The sequence below is a fragment of the Apostichopus japonicus genome, chromosome 5, assembly GCF_037975245.1.
Source record: "Apostichopus japonicus isolate 1M-3 chromosome 5, ASM3797524v1, whole genome shotgun sequence".
Taxonomy (NCBI): Eukaryota; Metazoa; Echinodermata; class Holothuroidea; order Aspidochirotida; family Stichopodidae; genus Apostichopus; species Apostichopus japonicus.
In genome coordinates this window covers 3,638,464-3,658,086 of record NC_092565.1, presented here as the reverse complement: position 1 = coordinate 3,658,086, position 19,623 = coordinate 3,638,464, and the positions used below count along the sequence as shown (strand labels likewise).

At 37.2% G+C, this 19,623-nt stretch overlaps 2 protein-coding genes across 6 annotated transcripts in view; one reads left to right on the top strand and one right to left on the bottom strand.

Moving 5' to 3' along the window:
• Positions 1-19,623, bottom strand: part of LOC139967330 (transient receptor potential cation channel subfamily V member 5-like) — a 66,063-nt gene that overhangs the window by 21,243 nt on the left and 25,197 nt on the right. Inside the window, exons 1-3 of one of the 4 annotated variants that reach the window (XM_071971010.1) lie at positions 1,956-2,147; positions 772-1,121; positions 2-169 (exon numbers count right to left, since the gene is read on the bottom strand). In XM_071971010.1, coding sequence (XP_071827111.1) covers positions 2-169; positions 772-1,114 — 511 coding nt within the window. In that variant the 5' untranslated portion in view covers positions 1,115-1,121; positions 1,956-2,147. Of the gene's footprint in view, position 1; positions 170-771; positions 1,122-1,780; positions 1,802-1,883; positions 1,922-1,955; positions 2,148-19,623 lie in introns of those variants that run through there. The other 3 variants (XM_071971009.1, XM_071971012.1, XM_071971011.1) reach the window with 3 other exon arrangements.
• Positions 4,994-18,767, top strand: LOC139967334 (uncharacterized). 2 transcript variants are annotated; one of them, XM_071971019.1, is made up of 6 exons: positions 4,994-5,343; positions 13,208-13,504; positions 14,870-15,279; positions 15,782-16,016; positions 17,651-17,797; positions 18,465-18,767. In XM_071971019.1, exons 1-6 carry the CDS (start codon positions 5,163-5,165, stop codon positions 18,752-18,754), a joined length of 1,560 nt encoding a protein of 519 aa, XP_071827120.1. In that variant the 5' UTR covers positions 4,994-5,162; the 3' UTR covers positions 18,755-18,767. The 2 variants fall into 2 exon arrangements, with proteins under 2 accessions (XP_071827120.1, XP_071827121.1); XM_071971020.1 differs by lacking the exon at positions 13,208-13,504.

Here is a 19,623-nt window from a genome sequence, read left to right as displayed (position 1 = left end):
CCGTAATACAGATCTCCGACATAAATATCCTCCGCTAAACAGGGGTATGCTTTCAGCAACCTTTTGGCCAGCTCGATATGTATGAAAGAAGCATTGAGAAAGCATAGGTGAAGTATTGTCTCTCCCACGCTTCCTCTCTCCTCCAGACGCCAGCAAACCAACCGCATATCTAAGGAAGAAAACAAAATGTATCAGGACATTACAGACTTGCAACATTTCATTGCATCGTGATTCTCATTTTCACATGTCACATATTATATGAGAGCATTAAATATAACACTGCATAAAAGATCTTATGATTTGACCATTATAGGTTTCCAGGAGACTTGCACTAATGCAAAGCTTCATTTCCAGTATTAAGTTTCTTACATTTGGATATATCCGTTGACTTCAAGTTACTGTATTAAGTCGAAGAAACATGGCCTCCTAGATTCTTCAATCGACTGAATGATATTGAGCGAGTAATTTATCAACATGATTTCATTCTCAACATAGTAATAAATCAATTAATGTAAAACCAAAGGTGGAAAACTTTTCAACATATCATTATTTATACGACCTGAAACTTTCCTAGTCAAAATACCTATAGTACTTGAGGGAATGAAGTCAACAAAACATTTCAGAAAGTCAAATCTTTATTTTATTGACAAAGATATTGAAAGAGAATATTAAACATATTCTTGATCAATGGCCAACTAATTAATGCAGACGGAAGGAAATTTATAGAGATTAATCGATCAGTCATCTCAGGATTATTTTTTTTTTCCTGACCTGATTCTGGCCATACTGAGGTAAGTTTTCTCTTCTTTGCTGACGTTTGGGTGATAATGGGCTTGGCTTTCTGGTGTTCCCTGTTTCTCTTCTCAATCAACTTTGAGACTGGAATGTATTCTCCCATCCCGTCATTGTACATGTACTTTCGTAGCTCTTCACTGGCAATTTTGGCTTCGAGTAGGTCGAAGCATCCGCTCCGGAGGGCTTTCCTGGTCATATCCACAAGTTCTCCACCGCCCTGAAGATTGACATATCTGTATAGACCCTCTCTTCCTTGCACCTGATCTTCATTGCCAAGATCCTCTGTGCTAATTGCTTTCTTGCTAATTGAGACTCCCATTGACGGTCTGAAATTCAATTGAAAAGTCAGTGAGACACAGAACTAACGCCCATGCTTCCCAAACGTGTTTCGTACATGACCCATGTTTGGATATGAAGTTCCATTCATCATTTCAATCACAAGAAATGGTGTGTCAGTTTCTTGGTTTACATATGCGACATTGAATATTTGGTAAATTGGCTGAGGCATTCAACCACCAGAAATCTGCTTTTGCCAAATTCTTATCTCAAAATAATCTGACTTTCAAGTTAAAAGATTAGCGGTGATGCTGTCTTTGTTTTCCTCAGGGTGGAGTTTGATACAAATTTCAGGATAGGTAACTTATATGTATCATCTATTTTGTTAAGTGGTAATTGGGTAAGTTTATATTTCTTCCCGTTTCAGTTAGATTTTGTCCTATACAGAAACTGACCGTTTGCTTTGTTGCGTGACCCAACCTGATTGTGCTAATGTTACTTGATAGGATACGCCATAGAAATTGAAGTAATTTCTATGGGATACGCCTAACGTTCGGCTAGGCCTAGGATGCCAACATAAGTCAATTAGCCTACGACACCTGCTGGTGGGCCTAGTGATAATTCATTAAAAAAAAAACACGTGGGCCAACGTATCATGAAAATGTGACGTAATTCATAGGAATTGTGCATATTAAAATTTAATTCACACATTATGGCCTGTTTTCTGTACAAGAAGCGCTGCAAGAACTAGTAAGTAGCGGTTCACTTGCGGCTTTGCCACTTATTCATTACTTCGCATTACTGGTACTAACGTTTGGGCAGTATTTCTATCCATTGTTGTCAAGGAAGCTATAATTTCAAATTCATGTCAAACGAAAACCTACCGCAAGCTTGCCTTTCACTTTCTCAAAAGCATATAAAATACATGAGATGTGAAGCTTTTTAGTCGTTTCTTATGGCTGCTAGCAAGGTATGGATGAAAAAGGCATATTCGGCTAGATTACAGGGAGAGTGATGATAGCCTCCGGATAACAAAGTAGCGGCATAGCTACGGCCATTACGTAATGTATGTGATTGCAGCATCGACGTACGTATATGGCAAGCCATGTGGGACAAACATTGCATAATATATCAGCGTATTAATCGTAATTTATACGCGTATTAATTGGAATATATACGCGTATATATTATTAGCCAATCATATGGCCCAAATATATCCGCGTATTAATTCGAATATATACACGTATTAATTCGAATATATACACGTATTAAATAGAATACATACTGTATGGGGATTAAATCCAATATATGCACGGATTAATTAGAATATACACGAAAACACATTTCCGCTCTTGCTGTGTACGTATACCAACGATAAATGTTTTGGCGGGCTCGCGAGATCGCTTCATAAAGCGAAACTTTACACATTTACAACACATATATATTCGAATTAATACGCGTATATATTCGAATTAAAACGCGGATATATTATGCGGTGTTTGTCCCACATGGCTTGCCATATACGTAACGTGCGTATTAATAAATCGATGGCTTGCGGTTGCCATAATGGAAGTGAGGTTATATGCGAACTTGAATACTGGCAGTACATGTGCTCCCTCTCAAACACACAATGCCCGAGCCACAGAGACAGGACTCAGGTAGGGGATTTATCCCTCCAGAATAAATGCACAGTACATACTATAACATGTAAGTCGTAAACTAATTGAAAGTCTGTGATATTGTTTCAAAATATGCAAAATATAGCATCTAAGCACCCTCCCCATTTACAAAAATTCCCCGCACAGTGAGGGAGCATCTTCCTAGTACAAAAAAAGGTGGTTGGCGATAGGGAGTGGGGCGAGGGGGGGGGGTGTAGCTTAAGGGATTATAATTGTTCTTCTTAATGCAGTCTAAAAGCAACTTCAGAGAATGAAGATGATCATCATCCGATTATGATGTTGTTCATACCTTTTAGTACCGTTACGAAAATGTAGTTTCACACGAATGATTTCTTTGAGTCAAATTGCCTTGTTATACGGTAGTAGGGGCTAAGAGATGTACACAATAATTGTCAATTGACAAGGAATAAACTGCTCCCCTTTCTTCAAGGCATCTCAAAGAAACAGTTAATTGGTCTCTGAATAAGCCTTACTTTGATCCCCTGAAAACATACATCTTAACGAATAGATCTATCATGGTTTTGTTGTTGTTTTTATACTGCCATAGAATAAAAAAGATATACATTCTGTCAAATTCCTGCGCATCAAGATTCAAGATGAAGGCCTACTGCAGCCGGCAGGCATTGGTTGGTCTTTGAAAACGTTGTCAATGTATATGTTCAATATATTATAACGAGTTTAACTTATCGTTATCAAGCTGTTATTAGGTCTACCCAGTGAATTAAAAAAACGTATTTTGCTTCTCATTTCCGGACAGGATATTGTTGAAATTAAACCTGAACATTGATAATGTATAATCAATGCTTGATGAATATTATTGCTCATGACATAGATATATAGAATCCAAAATACTCTTTGTCGTCAGAAGTTGTAAGAAGTCACTACTAATGTACATTGTCGACTTCATTGGATGTTAGTCAATAGTTTTCCTGAATCGTATCGAGTGAGTGAGTCGACATTAATCATTGGCTTGACGTTAATTGTTTCTATGGCAAACTTTGGAAGCTGAGGTAACTGCACCTACAGAAGTTTGAAAGTAATAATAATAATAATAATAATGATAATAATAATAATAATAATAATAATAATAATAATAATAATAATAGACATTTATGGACACACACATATATATATACAGAAGTTTGAAAGTAGTAATAATAATAATAACATTAACAATAATAATGGACATTTATGGACATATATATATATATATATATCAATTGTATATATATATATCAATTGTATATATAGGATGTTTCATTTCCCGTGATTTATATACATTATAAAAGTGTGTAAAAATAAGTTGGCCTGACGTTTCGATCCTATAGCAGGATGTTCTTCAGACTCAGAGGCTAAAATCCTCTCGCACAGGCTCTCTAGTGGATACGCAGTTTGCTAAAAGTTTCTTTTTGTTTTTTTAGTAATACAAAAGTCTCCAATAAGGATTTTGATTGTTTTTTTTATCTCCTATCTCTTTCATCTTGAAGGACCTTGGCTCCGATGCATGGTATCTTCTAGATACATCTTACATGCCCGCTTTTGTTTGGGTGCCGCTTGACCGTGACGAGGAAAGTATATTCTGGATATTAAATGCATTGGCAGGTCTTGCAACTATCGTTGGTTTGGTAATGTGACGTCTCGTACAAACGGGAGCGCTAGAATCCATAGTGTGTACGTGTAGGCAGCCTCCGATAAACGGGTGCCTTCGGCCACCAGAAGGAAGGTCTCCCGAAACGGCTCCCGATAAGTGCAGGAGACAGCCCTCGAAAAACGGGGATGTGCGCTCCCATCGGGGTAGGGGGGTGGGGTGAAGTAGCACGACATATACAACTACCATACAACAATTAAAGTAATCGATGGTCTCCTCTCCACGGTCGAAATATCTGACTGACCTTCTTTTGAGTCTTTTCACTATCATCATCGAGTTTTATGCTTGTATATGTTTACTCATGTATTCTTCAATCATGAATATGGAAGGTCCTACACTGTCTAATGATATGTTATTTCAACGATTTGATATAAAGCAATACAGACATAGAGCACATATTACATTAAGTATAGGCTATTGCTCGCGGTTGAGTTTTTTGTTTGTTTACGAGTTGAGGCAAGATTTACCCTAACGATTACGAAAATCAGAGACATGTGTCTTCGGTTGAAACGCTGTTATTTGACGGTGCGTATGGCAGGCTACTATGGGTTATCCGTTTTACGATACCAAATCAAATTAGATTGCATAAGAAGACTAAACATGCTTTCATAGAACTCGGCCGTCTAATGCTATGTAGGTTTTCATTTCATTGCGTCAACGTCGTCGGAGAGATAGGAGGGTTATGTAGTATATACATTCAGAGGTACTATTGAACGGTGCCATCTTTTCTACATCAGCGGTCAACTTTGCCAAGTAACTACATTATGGGTACCAGGAATACCAACAGTTTAGGTTGGCTAGCCTCGTGGCTTGAGCGGCATTGGAGATGGTTCGTAACGGCTGCTGGACTTTTAATTCTATTTGTGATTTCCACGCCGATGTTTGTTACTGATTTATTGCTTGTGCAAATTCAGGCTGAGACCAACACCAGTTTTATTCCTCCTGGTGAGTTCTGCGCACATGATTTTCTTTTTTACTATTGTTGGTATTAGTATATATGTATTAGGTTGTAGTGAGTCCGCGCTTGTACTAGCATGGTACTCGGGTTAGTTTAGGTATACCAAGTATTGAAAAACTAAGCAGAACCTTTTACTCGTACTGATATCAAGGGGACCTCAATACTTTCACAATAAATCTCATAGTGGTTTCATTTTCTAATTTTCGATTATATCCAAATATCGACATCCTTGTAAATCACATTACCGTGAATTACGATCAGCATGGGCTCTTTGTAGCGCGGAAGAGGTGCAAAGGTAATCTCCATCACCCCTCCCCCTCCCATGCTGCTTAAGCGAATCTCTGGTCACACTATATACTTTCCATTATAGCATACAGGCACATATACGTCTGGCAAACTACTACTATAAAGCAACTCAAATTAAATGTTCACTTAACTCAAGACAGTAATAAAAACAACAAAATTAAAAAAGAAACACTTGAGTAACATCCTTTTTACTGTATAGGCTATATATTACATTCAAATATCGTTTCATACAAACAGCATTGCGGTCATAATATGGTAGACAGAGAGGTGGGTGCAAAAAAGGCCCCACTATCATAACTCTCCCCACCCCACCCCCACCGCTGGAACCTGGCTCTGCCGCCTCTGGGACAAGGGCGAAGCAATTAGTTATTTGAGGTCAATGATTGAATGAGGCTCATGTACAGCGAGTGGGGCGAGCAACCATGATTCACTGGGCCTTTTTTCCCCTTTAAATGTGGGCCCCTTTTGAATGAGGATAATTTAATCAATATAATGTTGTACTGTAATACAACTATTGTAGGTTTAACTCAACGACGACATTTGTTAAATAGATAAATTATACTTTTATAACTTAACCTTTCTAGCGCAATGAGATTCAGTACCCACATATTTCAGGACGATTTTGAACCTGTCACCATTGAACGCTTGCTCTCTATGCATTTTTCTTAGTTTTATACTCGGGCCCCCTTAACATACTGGGCCCGGACTCCCCCTATCAACGTTATGCCGCTGTTCCAGCGGGCAAGTGGCAAAACGAAATTTTTGGACTTGATGATGCCGCCTCAAGGTACTGAATGTAAAGTAATGTGAAATTTGACTTTTAACGCAAAAGATGTCATGTCCGTTCTGGTTATGTACTCGCTTTGCTCAAGTACCCAGTACTTTAAATCGAGTGTAAGTTCGAATACCTTAGCATCTGAGTCCGAGTACTAAATGACTAGTGCGAGTACGGTACTTTAACATTCAAGTCCTTTTCAGCGTGTGCGAGTACACTTTCCGAGTATCGAGTACTTTATATCGAGTGTAAGTTCGAGTACTTTAGCATCTGAGTCCGAGTACTACATGACTAGCACGAGGGCGGTACTTGAACATTCGAGTACTATTCAGTTTGTGCGAGTACACTTTCCGAGTATCGAGTACTTTATATCGAGTGTAAGTTCGAGTACTTTAGCATCTAAGTCCGAGTACTAATTGACTAGTACGAGGGCGGTACTTGAACATTCGAGTACAATTCAGCGAGTGCGAGTACTTTCCGAGTACCACAACTCTGACTTTCAATCATATCAAAGCTTTTAGTCATTAAAAGCCTTAATTTTAGCATTATATACCATATAGGACATGGCCCGAGTAAACCGCAAATTATCGTCGATGCCCCTATACCACTTGTCATGAATGCCTTCAAGTGCGTCAGACACAACCGGCCACGACCGCCATTCCCCATTTATGGTACATAATTATGACATGCCCTCCTTAATTTTCTTGACCAGGGCTCAGAAATTTGTTCGAAACTCCCGCGATATCTTCACCAGAAATACAGCTAATAATATTAAGCAGCTGCATATAACGTAGAGGCCTAAAAGACTTAAGAGTTTTTTTTTTCCATCTCGCTCTGGATTAAAACTCTAATGATGCCCTTTCACATTTTTGAATATTGCATCGGTGCCCTTTTTGAAAGGTGAAAAGTTACCTAAGAGCCCATCCCATTTCAATGCATATCCATTTAATTGTTAATATGTAACTTCCTCTCTTCATAGGCTGAGTTAGGCGTGTGTTGCAATGGGAACAATATAAACGAAATAGCCAGTATTTTAAGTGGTTTGGAAGATTTAGAGATAAAAGCATATCTGTTGCACTGAATTAAATATCATCATTTCTATCTCCATCATCTCTCCATATACGTATACTTATCTTGACATGATACTGTATACTTCCCCATTTTCGGCCTTCTTTGTCTAAGATAATAATATATATATTACTTAATAAAGTCTCTCTTCGACATGGGCGTCAAAGGTGTGCCGTTTATCGTTTCGGAGATTGTAATCTCTGAAGGCAGTCTACGTCATCATAGAAGATTAGTAAAGGTTTCCATTCGTTTTGGTTCAGCATAGATAAGCTATCGTAGAATAATCTTAATTTCAGTAAAATATACAACATGGAAAGAAATGATAAAAAAAAAGCAGGTAAAGATGAAACAGGCACAGGACACACGGCAAACTATAAAAAAAAACAAAAAACGATCTCAAATAATTTATTAAAAAGAAATAGTACAGTCAGATCGCGTCAAATCTACAAGGCAATAATAGAGATGTAAAATTGGTAAAAGATTGCTTCTAAAACTATTGCACGACGTTTCGGAAAGATATACACCTTCCTTGATCAAGTATTATAAATTTAACTAAAAACTGCAGCAGCCACACTGTATGTCGAACTGACGCATGCGCAGTAGTCCCCATTAAGGCATACGCCATTACGTACATTAATACCTATATTGGGTATATTCAATATTTCCTCAATGTTGCAGGAAATAACATTAAATTGATAAGAGCTTAGTTTCGAATATTATTAAAACCTAAACAAAAACAACTCAAAAACTGCCATTTTTTTATACTTTAAGAAGAATCCAGAACAGTTTAAGGAGGTTGGTTGGATTATTTTCCTTGTTTCCCTTTAAACTTTCAAGGACGCATAGACAAAGCCATGTTTAGGTGGGAACATAATAATATCAACAACTAGAAGTTTCACAAAATGCATTTCTCTTGGCCCGTGTTAATGTCTTCAGTATAAAGCTAAAGTGATTTTTTTTTTTGTATCCAAGAAATTGTCACATTAATGGAAAGTGCATATGTTATTATTACACATCGAAATCATCACTAAACGTTATATTGAATCTCCATCTTCTTTTGACGAGATTTCATGCTCAAGTTACACTTGAGGGCCATCATAGCCAAAGATGTGACATTCCAATTACAAATGCGACACTAACAGGAAAAATAAAACCTATTCCCCACTCGCTGCGCTTCAGTTGAAACCGCCATCTCAATGTCTTGTTCGTTTATAGATAAATACAACTGTCTGTTTGCTTAGAACCTGACATGAGATTATATAGCTAGACCAGACTGCATGGCCCAGCAGCCCTGACAGCAGGGAGGTTTTCATTTCATTCGTCTGCATGGCGAAGTTCTCCAAAGTATCATTATAGTATCCTTTTATTATCTTGTATCTGTCTGAAATATTAACGCAGTTGAAATGCTCGCTTGTAGCTGACAGTACTCTACGAATTAAAGTCTGCATTACATTTTTTTTTTTTATGGGGATGCGATGGGTTGGGATGGGATGGGGTTGGGTGGGGGTTGGGAGAGATAAATTAATTTCCATTTCCAGAAAATAAACATCTTCTTCTGTAATAATCTAATATTCAATCTAATAATCAGTTAGTTCTTTGTACGACGCTTAAGCGGCCACATATAATGGATTTAACGGTCACGTCGGGTGGCTTCCAATTCAACATTTTAACTCAAGTTTGGAATCTTTACAATTTAGAAAGTCATCTCAGATGGGAAAACGATAGATTGCTCTTGGATGAAAAAACCCACCTAACTATGGCCCGGCCGGGGATCGCACCCGGAACCCTCCCTATTGCTTATAGCCTCACTGTTCTTCAACTGCTACCGCCTTTATCCCACTCGGCCTAGGTGATAATATAGTGTTAGCAAACATTCTTTTGTTACCAAGACAAATTCATAAAATCTAAACTAAACTGTAAAAAACTCCTTTATCTATATGAGATGATGTGAAATGATGAAGTCAGTTTCCCGACGTTCTGTCAAGAACGTTGACGACAATGCTCCTAATTAATTATGGAACGCTGAAAGGATAAAATTCGTTAACAACGGCGTAAATAATGTAGCAACAACCATGTAACATTCGTTAACAACGTGATTTGTATAGCAACGACCTTTTCGCGTTCCATACTTAAAGACGTGATCTGATAGCCGTACGGAATAACGGGTATATAATGATAACATCTTCTACATGAGGAGAAATATATAGCTTGTTAGAGTTCACGTGAAGTGGGATGACAATTTAGGCGAGAATCATATATACTCGTCTACACTACTCGTAAATTCATGAGGCCTCTTAATAGAGTTATATTGCAATCGAGGTACGTGATCATGACACATATAGTCTTGACTAGACTGAGGTGCAGTTTTGGGGAGTGTGAAGTGAAATTTGAATTGAGTATATTTCCAAAGGGTTAGAAAATCATTTTAATCCCTGATCTGATGATAGAACAAAAAATAAAATAAAACTGTGCAACTGTTCTCTCGTAAATCTCACCACTTCCGCCAACAAGCAATATATAAGTGTGTATAAAGGGTAAATAATCATAATAATTATAATAATAATAATAATAATAAGCACTTATTTTTACTACGCTTAAGCGACCAAAAATGTGGGAGAAGCCCGCAAGAGCTTATGGATTACAACTTACACGTCGGGTGGCTTCCAGTTCAACAATTTAAATCAAATTTCGAATCTTTTCAATTTAGTAAGTCATTTCAGATGGGCAAACCGTAGATTGCTCTTGGATGAAAAACCCACCTTACTATGACCCGACAGGGGTATCTAACCCGGAAACTCCCGATTGCTAAGCCTCATTGCTTCAAATGCCACCTCCTTTATCCACTCGGCCACATCACCGGTAAGAAGACCTAGAGAAACACATATCTGAAGGAGTGTATACATGGTGGTGTTTATTTCTTAAAACTTTCTTTAAAAAATTGTTTTTGTTTGAAAGCATGCTGCTTGTGACACAATTTCTCACGAAGCGCCTTATATCTCGTTACTCAGTCTGGCAATGTCAACATTTCTTTCACACTAGTGCTATGGGAAAGTGTTTGAAACATTATCACACCTCGATCTTTAGAGAGTTTAAAGTAATATGGAAATACGATGGAATGTTGTCAGTGAAATTCTGCATAATGTTGTCGTCGTGTGAAATGTTATGCTTCGATGGTACACAGTATCCATTGTTGGTTGAGCTCTAGAGTTTTTGAACATTCATTAATACATATACACGTCATCAAGACATTCCAAGATTTCGATTCCGTTCTCGCATCTCTCTCTTAAGAATATATCAACAACGGTAAGACCTATAGTCTTTTGATGTCAATAGATACAAAATTAATGTATATATATATATAATATGTATAATAGTTACAGTAATAGTTTACGTCCCTCGGGTTTAATAATATTCCACGTAGGTTTTCACCTGACATTTCATATATATATATATATATATATATATATATATATATATATATATATATATATACATATATATATATATATGTACATATGTACAAAGCGGGAGGCCCGGGTTCGAATCCCGGTGGAGGCTGGAAGTTTTTTCACTGTTCTGGATTTTCCTTCTCATTACGTTTTCATTTATATATATATATATATACATATATATATATATATATATACATATATATATTTCATATCATTCGACTGCCAAGTATTGCTGACGATGGTCCCAGGGGGACCCAAAATTCCAATATATTTTCTAAAACTTACTCCTTATTTGTCAATTATGAGTCATATCTTATTTCTCTGGTTTTCTCTAATAATATATATATATATATATACATAGGCCTATATACATATATACATATATATATACATATATATATATATATATATATATATATGTAGGTAAATATCCCCCTGTCGATTTTCGATGTCACTTGCGGACGGAAACACTGCCCACCCCGGTAAGTGTCTGCAGGGCAATCCCTTTAAGAGAGAGTTTTCACAGCTACAATTGTTGATGGCCGAATATGCTATAGGCTTACTGTAATCCTAAACCGATTATGGATAAAAGAAAAACATTTGCATATATATATCATGTATAACACTGAGCAAAGAGTTTAATTAGTTGAGAAATACGAAGCTGCATATTTTCATCAGTTGTACTTTAATTAAGCTGCAAGCGCATGTAATTAGTCTGCTTGTTATACAAAGTATTAGGAGAGTAGGGTGCGTTGCCAATTACCAAAATGACGTATTTTGGCCAATCACGTAAAACGGGTATTTGTCTTTCATTTGCACATCAAACTATGGATAGATTCAATAAACCTATCAACTAAGGGAGCAATAATTAATTTATGAAATTATACTAGTTTTGGGTTGCCTTCACTCTCCCCTTTTTTTAGTTTTGATAAGTTTTATAAACTGATGCAATTTCTTCCGCACGTTGTGTGCGTGTGTGTTTTAAGCATTTAAATTATGCCACCGGCCAATCCCTTTAAATATCGCTTTTCGGCGTCCATTAGTTCCGTAAGACCTAATGTCTACAACATCAGGCAAACGCAATACGTTGCGTGGGGCTTAAGATCACACTTTAAACTATCATCAGTTACCATGAATTATAAATGATGAGAGGGAGCACAACTTATGCATAAACTACGGAAGGTGAAAAATCACCCACGTCTTGTTACAAGAAATTTGTTCAAGGATTCCCCTGTTTGTTAACATGATATAAACCATAACTAATTCACTTTCTTTCAAGTATCTAGTAGTTTCTCACCCAGGTACAATTTGATGGTAACGATTAGCTTGGCCAATTACGGGTTAGAACAACTATATCCAATTCTAATATACAAACTGGCTTGGCGTTAATATATTCCTACTAGAAATACGTGTTAGGCTAAGTGATGATATCGTTTACAAAAAGAGAAGAGGAATTTTCTCTGTGTCAGCTCCAGAGATGATCAAAGATACATATCACGTTTCGGTTTGAAGGCCGAAATATCATTTTTCGTTAGGAAAATTGGTATATAAAGAAGACACATTCAAAGTTACTAACAGAGTGGAAGGGGGGGGGGGGGATTTTTTATTGTCCTAATTTTCCGGATAAAATCCGTAGTGTCCTTCACATGATAGACAACAGAAGGGCTGAAACAAGAGGTTGGATGACATGGTCCACGAATTTGTAATTTTTTTTTGCAGTCGCCGTTCCATTACTAGAGATAATTGGCCTACCAGGATTGCCGTATTTGTGCAGTTGTTTGCAGAAAATAGAAGCGACCAGGTTGTGTGTCATGATCATGATACGATATCATGTTCGACGACGAAGCTGATAATTTAATACATAACTGCTTCATCGTTGCTATATATAGGTGTATTTTATTTACGTAAATTATGTGGCAATGTAATTATGTTACTCATGGTTGGCAGATCTGGGTTGGTCAGAAATTGGTTACCTATGGCAAAATTCTGCTTTTCAAGCGTTCATGTCGAGAATAGCACGAATAACTAAAACAACTTGAAACGAAATTGTAATAAGATCATTGAGAAAGTCAGGGTTAAATTAATATTTTTGTTTTGCCTGTTTACAATTAGCTCACTTTTGATACCAATTAATTACCACAGTATTCTTCAATTATACTTTTCCTGCTCATATCCAACAGTTCAAAAATATTACAGAACACTTGAAATGTACACAGTGAACAACCAAACATGTGTTTTTCTTTTTCGCAGAATGGGTGCAACCACTACAGACTTCCGTCTGTTATCTCGGTGCGCCGATAGCCGCACTGATTTCACATTGGCTGAACCCAATATTTGTCATACTGATTGGTTCCGCGACGGCATCTACTCTATTAGTGGTGGCGTCCCTGTTACATAGCGAGATCTCCTATTTCATCGTCATAAGCTGTTTCTCTCCGTTGTCGTTGACCCTCTGCTTACATAACGTTATATACGTGCTATCTACACACTTTCCCAAGAATAAATTCACCAAGCCGTTGGCTATTGCGACAATTGGGATACCTCTAGGTTAGTTACCAATGGCAACAATTTCTGTGAATGTGTTTTACTTTACATCAAATCTTGATGATATATATCATATATATTTAATGCACCCAATAACAACTCTATAGCTTCTTTGCAGTATTAAAAGACATCACTTTAGCCCCAAATTACGATATAACACCAAATAATATATATATATATATATATATATATATATATATTTATATATATATATATATATTTATATATATATATATATATATATATATTTATATATATATATATATTTATATATATATATATATATATATATATATATATATATATATATATATATATATATATATATATTAGCCTATATATCGATTTCAATCACATTTCGTACTCCTGTTCATATGACAGGTACATTTTCGTGAACACATGTATTAATATAAAAGTTATAACTTGTTTATATTTCCGTTGCTAATATATTCGGCTTCCCGTGCCGCACTGTTTATTATCACCATATAGAATATATGTTTCACTCATGTGAAGTGTGAAATCAATTTATCGGTGGGCTTTGGTGGCTTGCCAGAGTATTCATTATACAAACTTAAGAGCATAACTTTGTGCCTGCGAATAATCGGTCATCCCTTGGGGAAGTAAAGAGGCACCAGTGGGTATAAAAACGTAGTCATTTTAAATTTGTAACCCGTGCAAGATTTTTACTTATATAGCGTGTTCCGGAATCCTCAAGGGTGACAACTGAATTTATAAAAGCAAATTTTTAGTATATATATATATATTGGATATATATATATATATATATATATATACATACATATATACATATAAATAACCGGACAGGCGACACCTGAAAAGTAGTAAATTCGTTGAAGCGAAATATTAAAACTAAAGAGGAGATTGAATTGTAAACCATGCAGCAGGTAAAAGTAGTCACTTACTCCTCTCACCAAGGCTTTTTCAAGATACTTACTTCGGAGGGGGGGGGGGGGTTGGGAAGGGGAGGAGTACTTGGAGGGGGATCCCAATTTCTCGATTCAACAAGTTCAATAGAATCTGTATACTTTACATGAAGGTACGTCAATGCAGAGATTCTCGCGTCGTTAGAATGTGATATTTAATTAAGAAAAGCATAAAATGTGCTCTTATAAAATCTGATTTATATGTGGAAAGAGGATTTGTGGAAAGGGAACTTTTTCGACAAGTTTGCATGGTTATATTGTTATGTTGTATGTTTTGTGTACATGGATGTTATGTCACGATGACACATTGGAAAGGCTGAAAAACTATTTACTCCAAGCAATGATAGAGCACCATTAATTTACATATATATATACATATTTGTCGTTACAAATGTCAAGTTATTTTATTTCTTTGTTTTTACAGGAGATCTCCTAGCTGGAGAAATGAGTGCTAAATTTAGGAGTACAGGTTATTGGCGTACACCACTCCAAATCACAGCTGGTATCTATTTGGCTGTTTTGGCGCCTTTCTCTATATTCATGTCACCCAAGGAAAGACGGCAAGGAACAGCGGGGCAAAGTTTCCAACAGCGTAAACCTCGCAGGTCCTGGGCGACAAGCGTGACGTTAGATAGCGGAAGATCTGACAATGAGTCCAGACTTCAAAGGGCGAGTAGCTCCGATCTATCACTCGATGGGAGTAAAGCCTCTGTTCGTACCAATCCCCCCAACGGCCGGTTGAAAACGCTGTCATGCAGCGATTGTAATACGTTGCTCTTGTTCGCATCCGTTATACTTCCCCCTATGACGTGGTTCGTCCACTGGTTTGGAATGGTAAGAGTCACGTGATCAGGTAATTATGTAGCTTGGTCAATTCTAATGCACATACAAATCAGAGACGGATGCAAGATTTTACAAAGGATGAAAAGGAGTGGCCCTGGGGTCTCTGAAGGCGATTCCTATTTATGGGGTGTGGGGGGAGGGTCATTACCCAGCCACCCCCATGAAATTAAATGGTGCATTCTGAAGCTTGTTTAGACGATAAGTGAGGTCTATAATTAGGTATAAGGGTGGAAATATAGGAAATAAACTGCATGATATGTTGTTATCTTATTAAGCCCTCTGTAAGGTGGGAAAGGGGCTTGGAGAGGGTACATGCTTTTATTGTCGACGGGGGTGGGCGGGATGGGGGGGGGGGGCGAGGGTGTGGTCTATGTCGATCAGAAAAGTTTGCTCAGAGACTATCTGACTGACTTCAATAATTCACTAATCCTTCTTTATTTCTCTCTTTTTCTGTATTAATTTGATTGATTAATTGATTGTTTTAACTTTAAAGGAAACACTGTGGGAGGAAGTAAGCCGTCCGACTGCTTCTGTTAATCTTCTACGCAACGTTGGGATTGCGTCGGAGATCGGTGCTAAATTGTTAATCGCTCTCACGGCAGACAGGGTTGACCTGCCGTCTAAAAGGATTGCTTGTTTCGTCATTCAGTGTGTACTCTACGTCATAGTCAGTTTTTCAGAGTTAACGATACCGGATATCGCGGTTACAGTACCGTTAACTACAGTCGGTATGTATTCATTCGAAAGATAGAGAAAAAACATAGTAATGTAACTATCATGTTTTTTTTTCAAATATATTTAAAGGATTTTTTTGTTAAAAGTTGATTTTAATAAATTTGGTAAAATCGATGTTAATTCTAAAGTATCATACCGATGTAAGTGATATAGATTTACCCAGGAAATAAAAATTGATTTCAAATAATAAAGTGCATTTCAGAAAGTATTTTAACTTGCTTCTGATACAGCGATATTTAATAATAGTCTACTAGAAACGTGTTTGGACTACGAAAAGCTGAGAACCGAGTGGAAGACTTAAAGGCCTTGAAGACTCGCCCCAAACCGCGTGTCGCCCTCAGAAAAAAAAGTTTTCTTCTTGTCGCTACAAAATGAAGACAGTAATGAAACGTGATACCTTGTTATCTTTATCTGGACCTTAGCCCAGCGCTGCTATGTACACTGTGCTGTGGGTATTGACCGTAGCTGCATGTATTGACTGTACACCAGTGTCTAATTATCGACGGTAGCGAGCTGTGTGTGTATTTTCTGGGATCAATGGTGGTGTCTAACACTTCTGTTACACCTCATTCGAAACTATAGGTCAGATTACCGGCATGAGACGTTTCTTTGTGCGCGAGTTTTCACTGCCATTAAAGGAGACGCAAACCCAACACTCTTCATTAGTCAATGTGATCCATATGGAAGCTAGATCTTTCACAGATTATTGGTTTCTTCACACACAAGGCTGAAGACTTGATCAAGTATAAAGATAACATTATCGAGCTACATGTTATGTTTTCTTCATTCATTTTAATATAGATTACCAAATGCTTAATCTAAAATAATTTGAACCTCTTATCGTGACTCAACGGTATGCATTAGTTTCAGTGTCAAAACCTTTTAACATTCTAACTTGACAATTTTAAATGGCAAACGAAGGGAAAGTATATATATAAACGGTTGCAAATTCGAGTGGCGCTATATAACATCAGAGATTTACAGAATGACAGCTCCCTGACATGACTTTTAAACCGTAGGATGTCTCACAAACGTAACAGGGTTTGTCTTAACTGTTTGGGGAGTCGTTTCCTCACAATAATAACGTCGACTTGGACAACAATCACATTCATTTTATTATTTATGTGCTACTAAATATTATGTAAGAGGGAGACAAAAATTTCAACTAATCATCTCACACAAAAGGTTTTTTCTTGTTCTTTTGATCGGCTTTCCAAGTTGAAGGTTATTTACCACGTATATGGTATGAAACACTCTTGAATCAAACTATAAGGTATCTAGCTATCATGCTCGATTATCAACCATTTGGTATACTTTCGTCAAACATCCAGCGAACGGAATAATTGTAACATCCGTTCAGCTTTTAAAATATTTGCACGTGACGCCAATGTAATATTAGCATGCAAGATTTCCAGGCGGGGGTGGGGTTGAGGGGAAGGGTACCTTTTGATGCATCGAAGGCTATTGACCGACGGTGTTTTAAGTTTACCAACAAAAGAAATATTGTTACCCCAACCCTCTACTCCAAAAATATCAACAATATTTTACTTTCCTTTTAGGCCTATTCATAAATTCACGTACGAAGGTTAATTGTCTTAGCGATTTCAATAAATCATTGTCTTTTCAGCAAGCGCCGGGGTTCGAGGAATTTTCATTGTAGTTGCGTTCTCTACGGTTTCTCGGAATATGTGTTCGAGTCATCGTCGTATCCAACCTATCACATTCACCATGGTGGCGATAGGGATTGGCTATCTCACTGGATTTCTACTGTCGGGTGGGGTGCAAATTTATTCATTCATTATTACACTTTTGACTTAACTAAATAATTCTATTCTATTATAACTGGTTGAAGAATGAGTATAAAATCGATCGTTAGATCTCGATGACGCGTTATAACAAGTGACGTCACCAGCGGGAAGGAGGGGGGGGGGGCAATCTGGCGTGAACACTCCTAATTAGCTCCGAATGAAATGGAATACAGCTTAAGCTTAGAACAAAAAAAATGTTAACAAACTGAGCCCCCCCACCTCCGTCCTAATCCCAATCACATCCCCAGTTAAAACGTCTGATTACGTCATCGTCTATAAATACGATGGTAATTCAAATCTTGATATATCATGTTACTGACCCACTTGGCGATAACTATGCATATTTCGTGTCTTGATATTGAATATTAATATACACATACTCAATGATTCATCCATTGATCAAAATGCATATTTTGTGTCTTGATATAGAAAATTACATACACATATTCATTCATTCATTGTTCATTTGTTTGTTCGTTAGTTCCTGAATGTAACACACATACACACCGACCAACCCACACGCACACACGCACGCAGAAAAGAAGCGAAAGAAACTACACACATATTAAAAACATAAACATACATATAAAACACATATACTGAATTTGACTCTTTTCACTCTTTTATCTTCAGTTGGAGTCCACGTGACCACGAATGCGTTACGTCACGTGTTTTTCCTCAACATCTTAGCCTACCAGCTTGCTTTAATCGTGATTGTCGCCATCCCTGTGAAGACGAACACTCAAGGAGGCCACAGAACGTTAGAGTCTAGAGACTCGATGAGCACAGATGTTGTCCAGTTGAGTGTTGTGATCGAGGAGGAACATACGGAAGACCCATCTACGTCATACGTTACTGATATTCAAGATGGCGCACTAGAGAAAGATTTTGTACTTCGTAGAAAGCCTTCATCACCCTGGTAAAATACATACACACACACACCAGAGTTTAACCAGGAAAATTAACGGGATACAGGATATGTATACACAAGGTAACTTTATCCTGGACTATACAAACACAAACACTCTACGATGCATGTGTATTCATTCTATCTGTGTATTAATATTGGCTAAGAGATTTGTGTGTTTGGCTTTTCTAATAGCACTTATTAAGGCATATATCTATACAAAAATAATACATAAATTATACGTGTAGTGGCGTAGCTACGGGTGGGGGCAATAACACCCCCACGTATTTGCAACCCCCCCCCACCCACCCCGGTTGCCAATAGAATTCAAAACAGCTGTTGTGTCAATTTGAAACACTCAATTTGTATTAGTTTATAATATGAAAACAAATCTTAATATTTAATCTGATCTGGTCGAGCACTACCAACCATAACGGAAGAAAATGATTAGAAGGTACGGGGAAATGGGTGGGGTGGGTGGGTGAAGGGGAGAGGAGGTGTTTACTGTGCATTTTGTCAATTATGAGAAAAGTATAAATAATCATCTTCATTGTGTACTAAATCAGCCGAAATATTGTATATTGGCCTATATATTACTATACATAACACAGTTGCTGGTGATCTTAATGTTAATAAATCGAAATAATAGGGCATGTCTATACGAGATATCTATGAGATTAGAGTACAGCTGTTTGCCTTTGGTCGGTAGCTTGATAAAGCCCATCGAAGATCGTTTAAAGTAAGATTAAGTACTGAATTATTCTACACAGTGAACTGCGTTGTCCTGGAAGAGACTAGAAACCAAAAATAAACAACAACAAAAATCTACACAAATCCTGCAATTAAGGTATACTTGTTATTGGCACTGGTTTGATAGGGCATGTC

What these genes read in the sequence shown, in the direction of transcription:
- LOC139967334 (XM_071971019.1), top strand. Translation starts at nt 5,163, where the DNA reads ATGGGTACCAGGAATACCAACAGTTTAGGTTGGCTAGCCTCGTGGCTT. An exon ending in CACCAGTTTTATTCCTCCTG is followed by an intron (nt 5,344 to 13,207) that starts GTGAGTTCTGCG and finishes TCTTTTTCGCAG; the next exon opens with AATGGGTGCAACCACTACAG. An exon ending in GACAATTGGGATACCTCTAG is followed by an intron (nt 13,505 to 14,869) that starts GTTAGTTACCAA and finishes TTGTTTTTACAG; the next exon opens with GAGATCTCCTAGCTGGAGAA.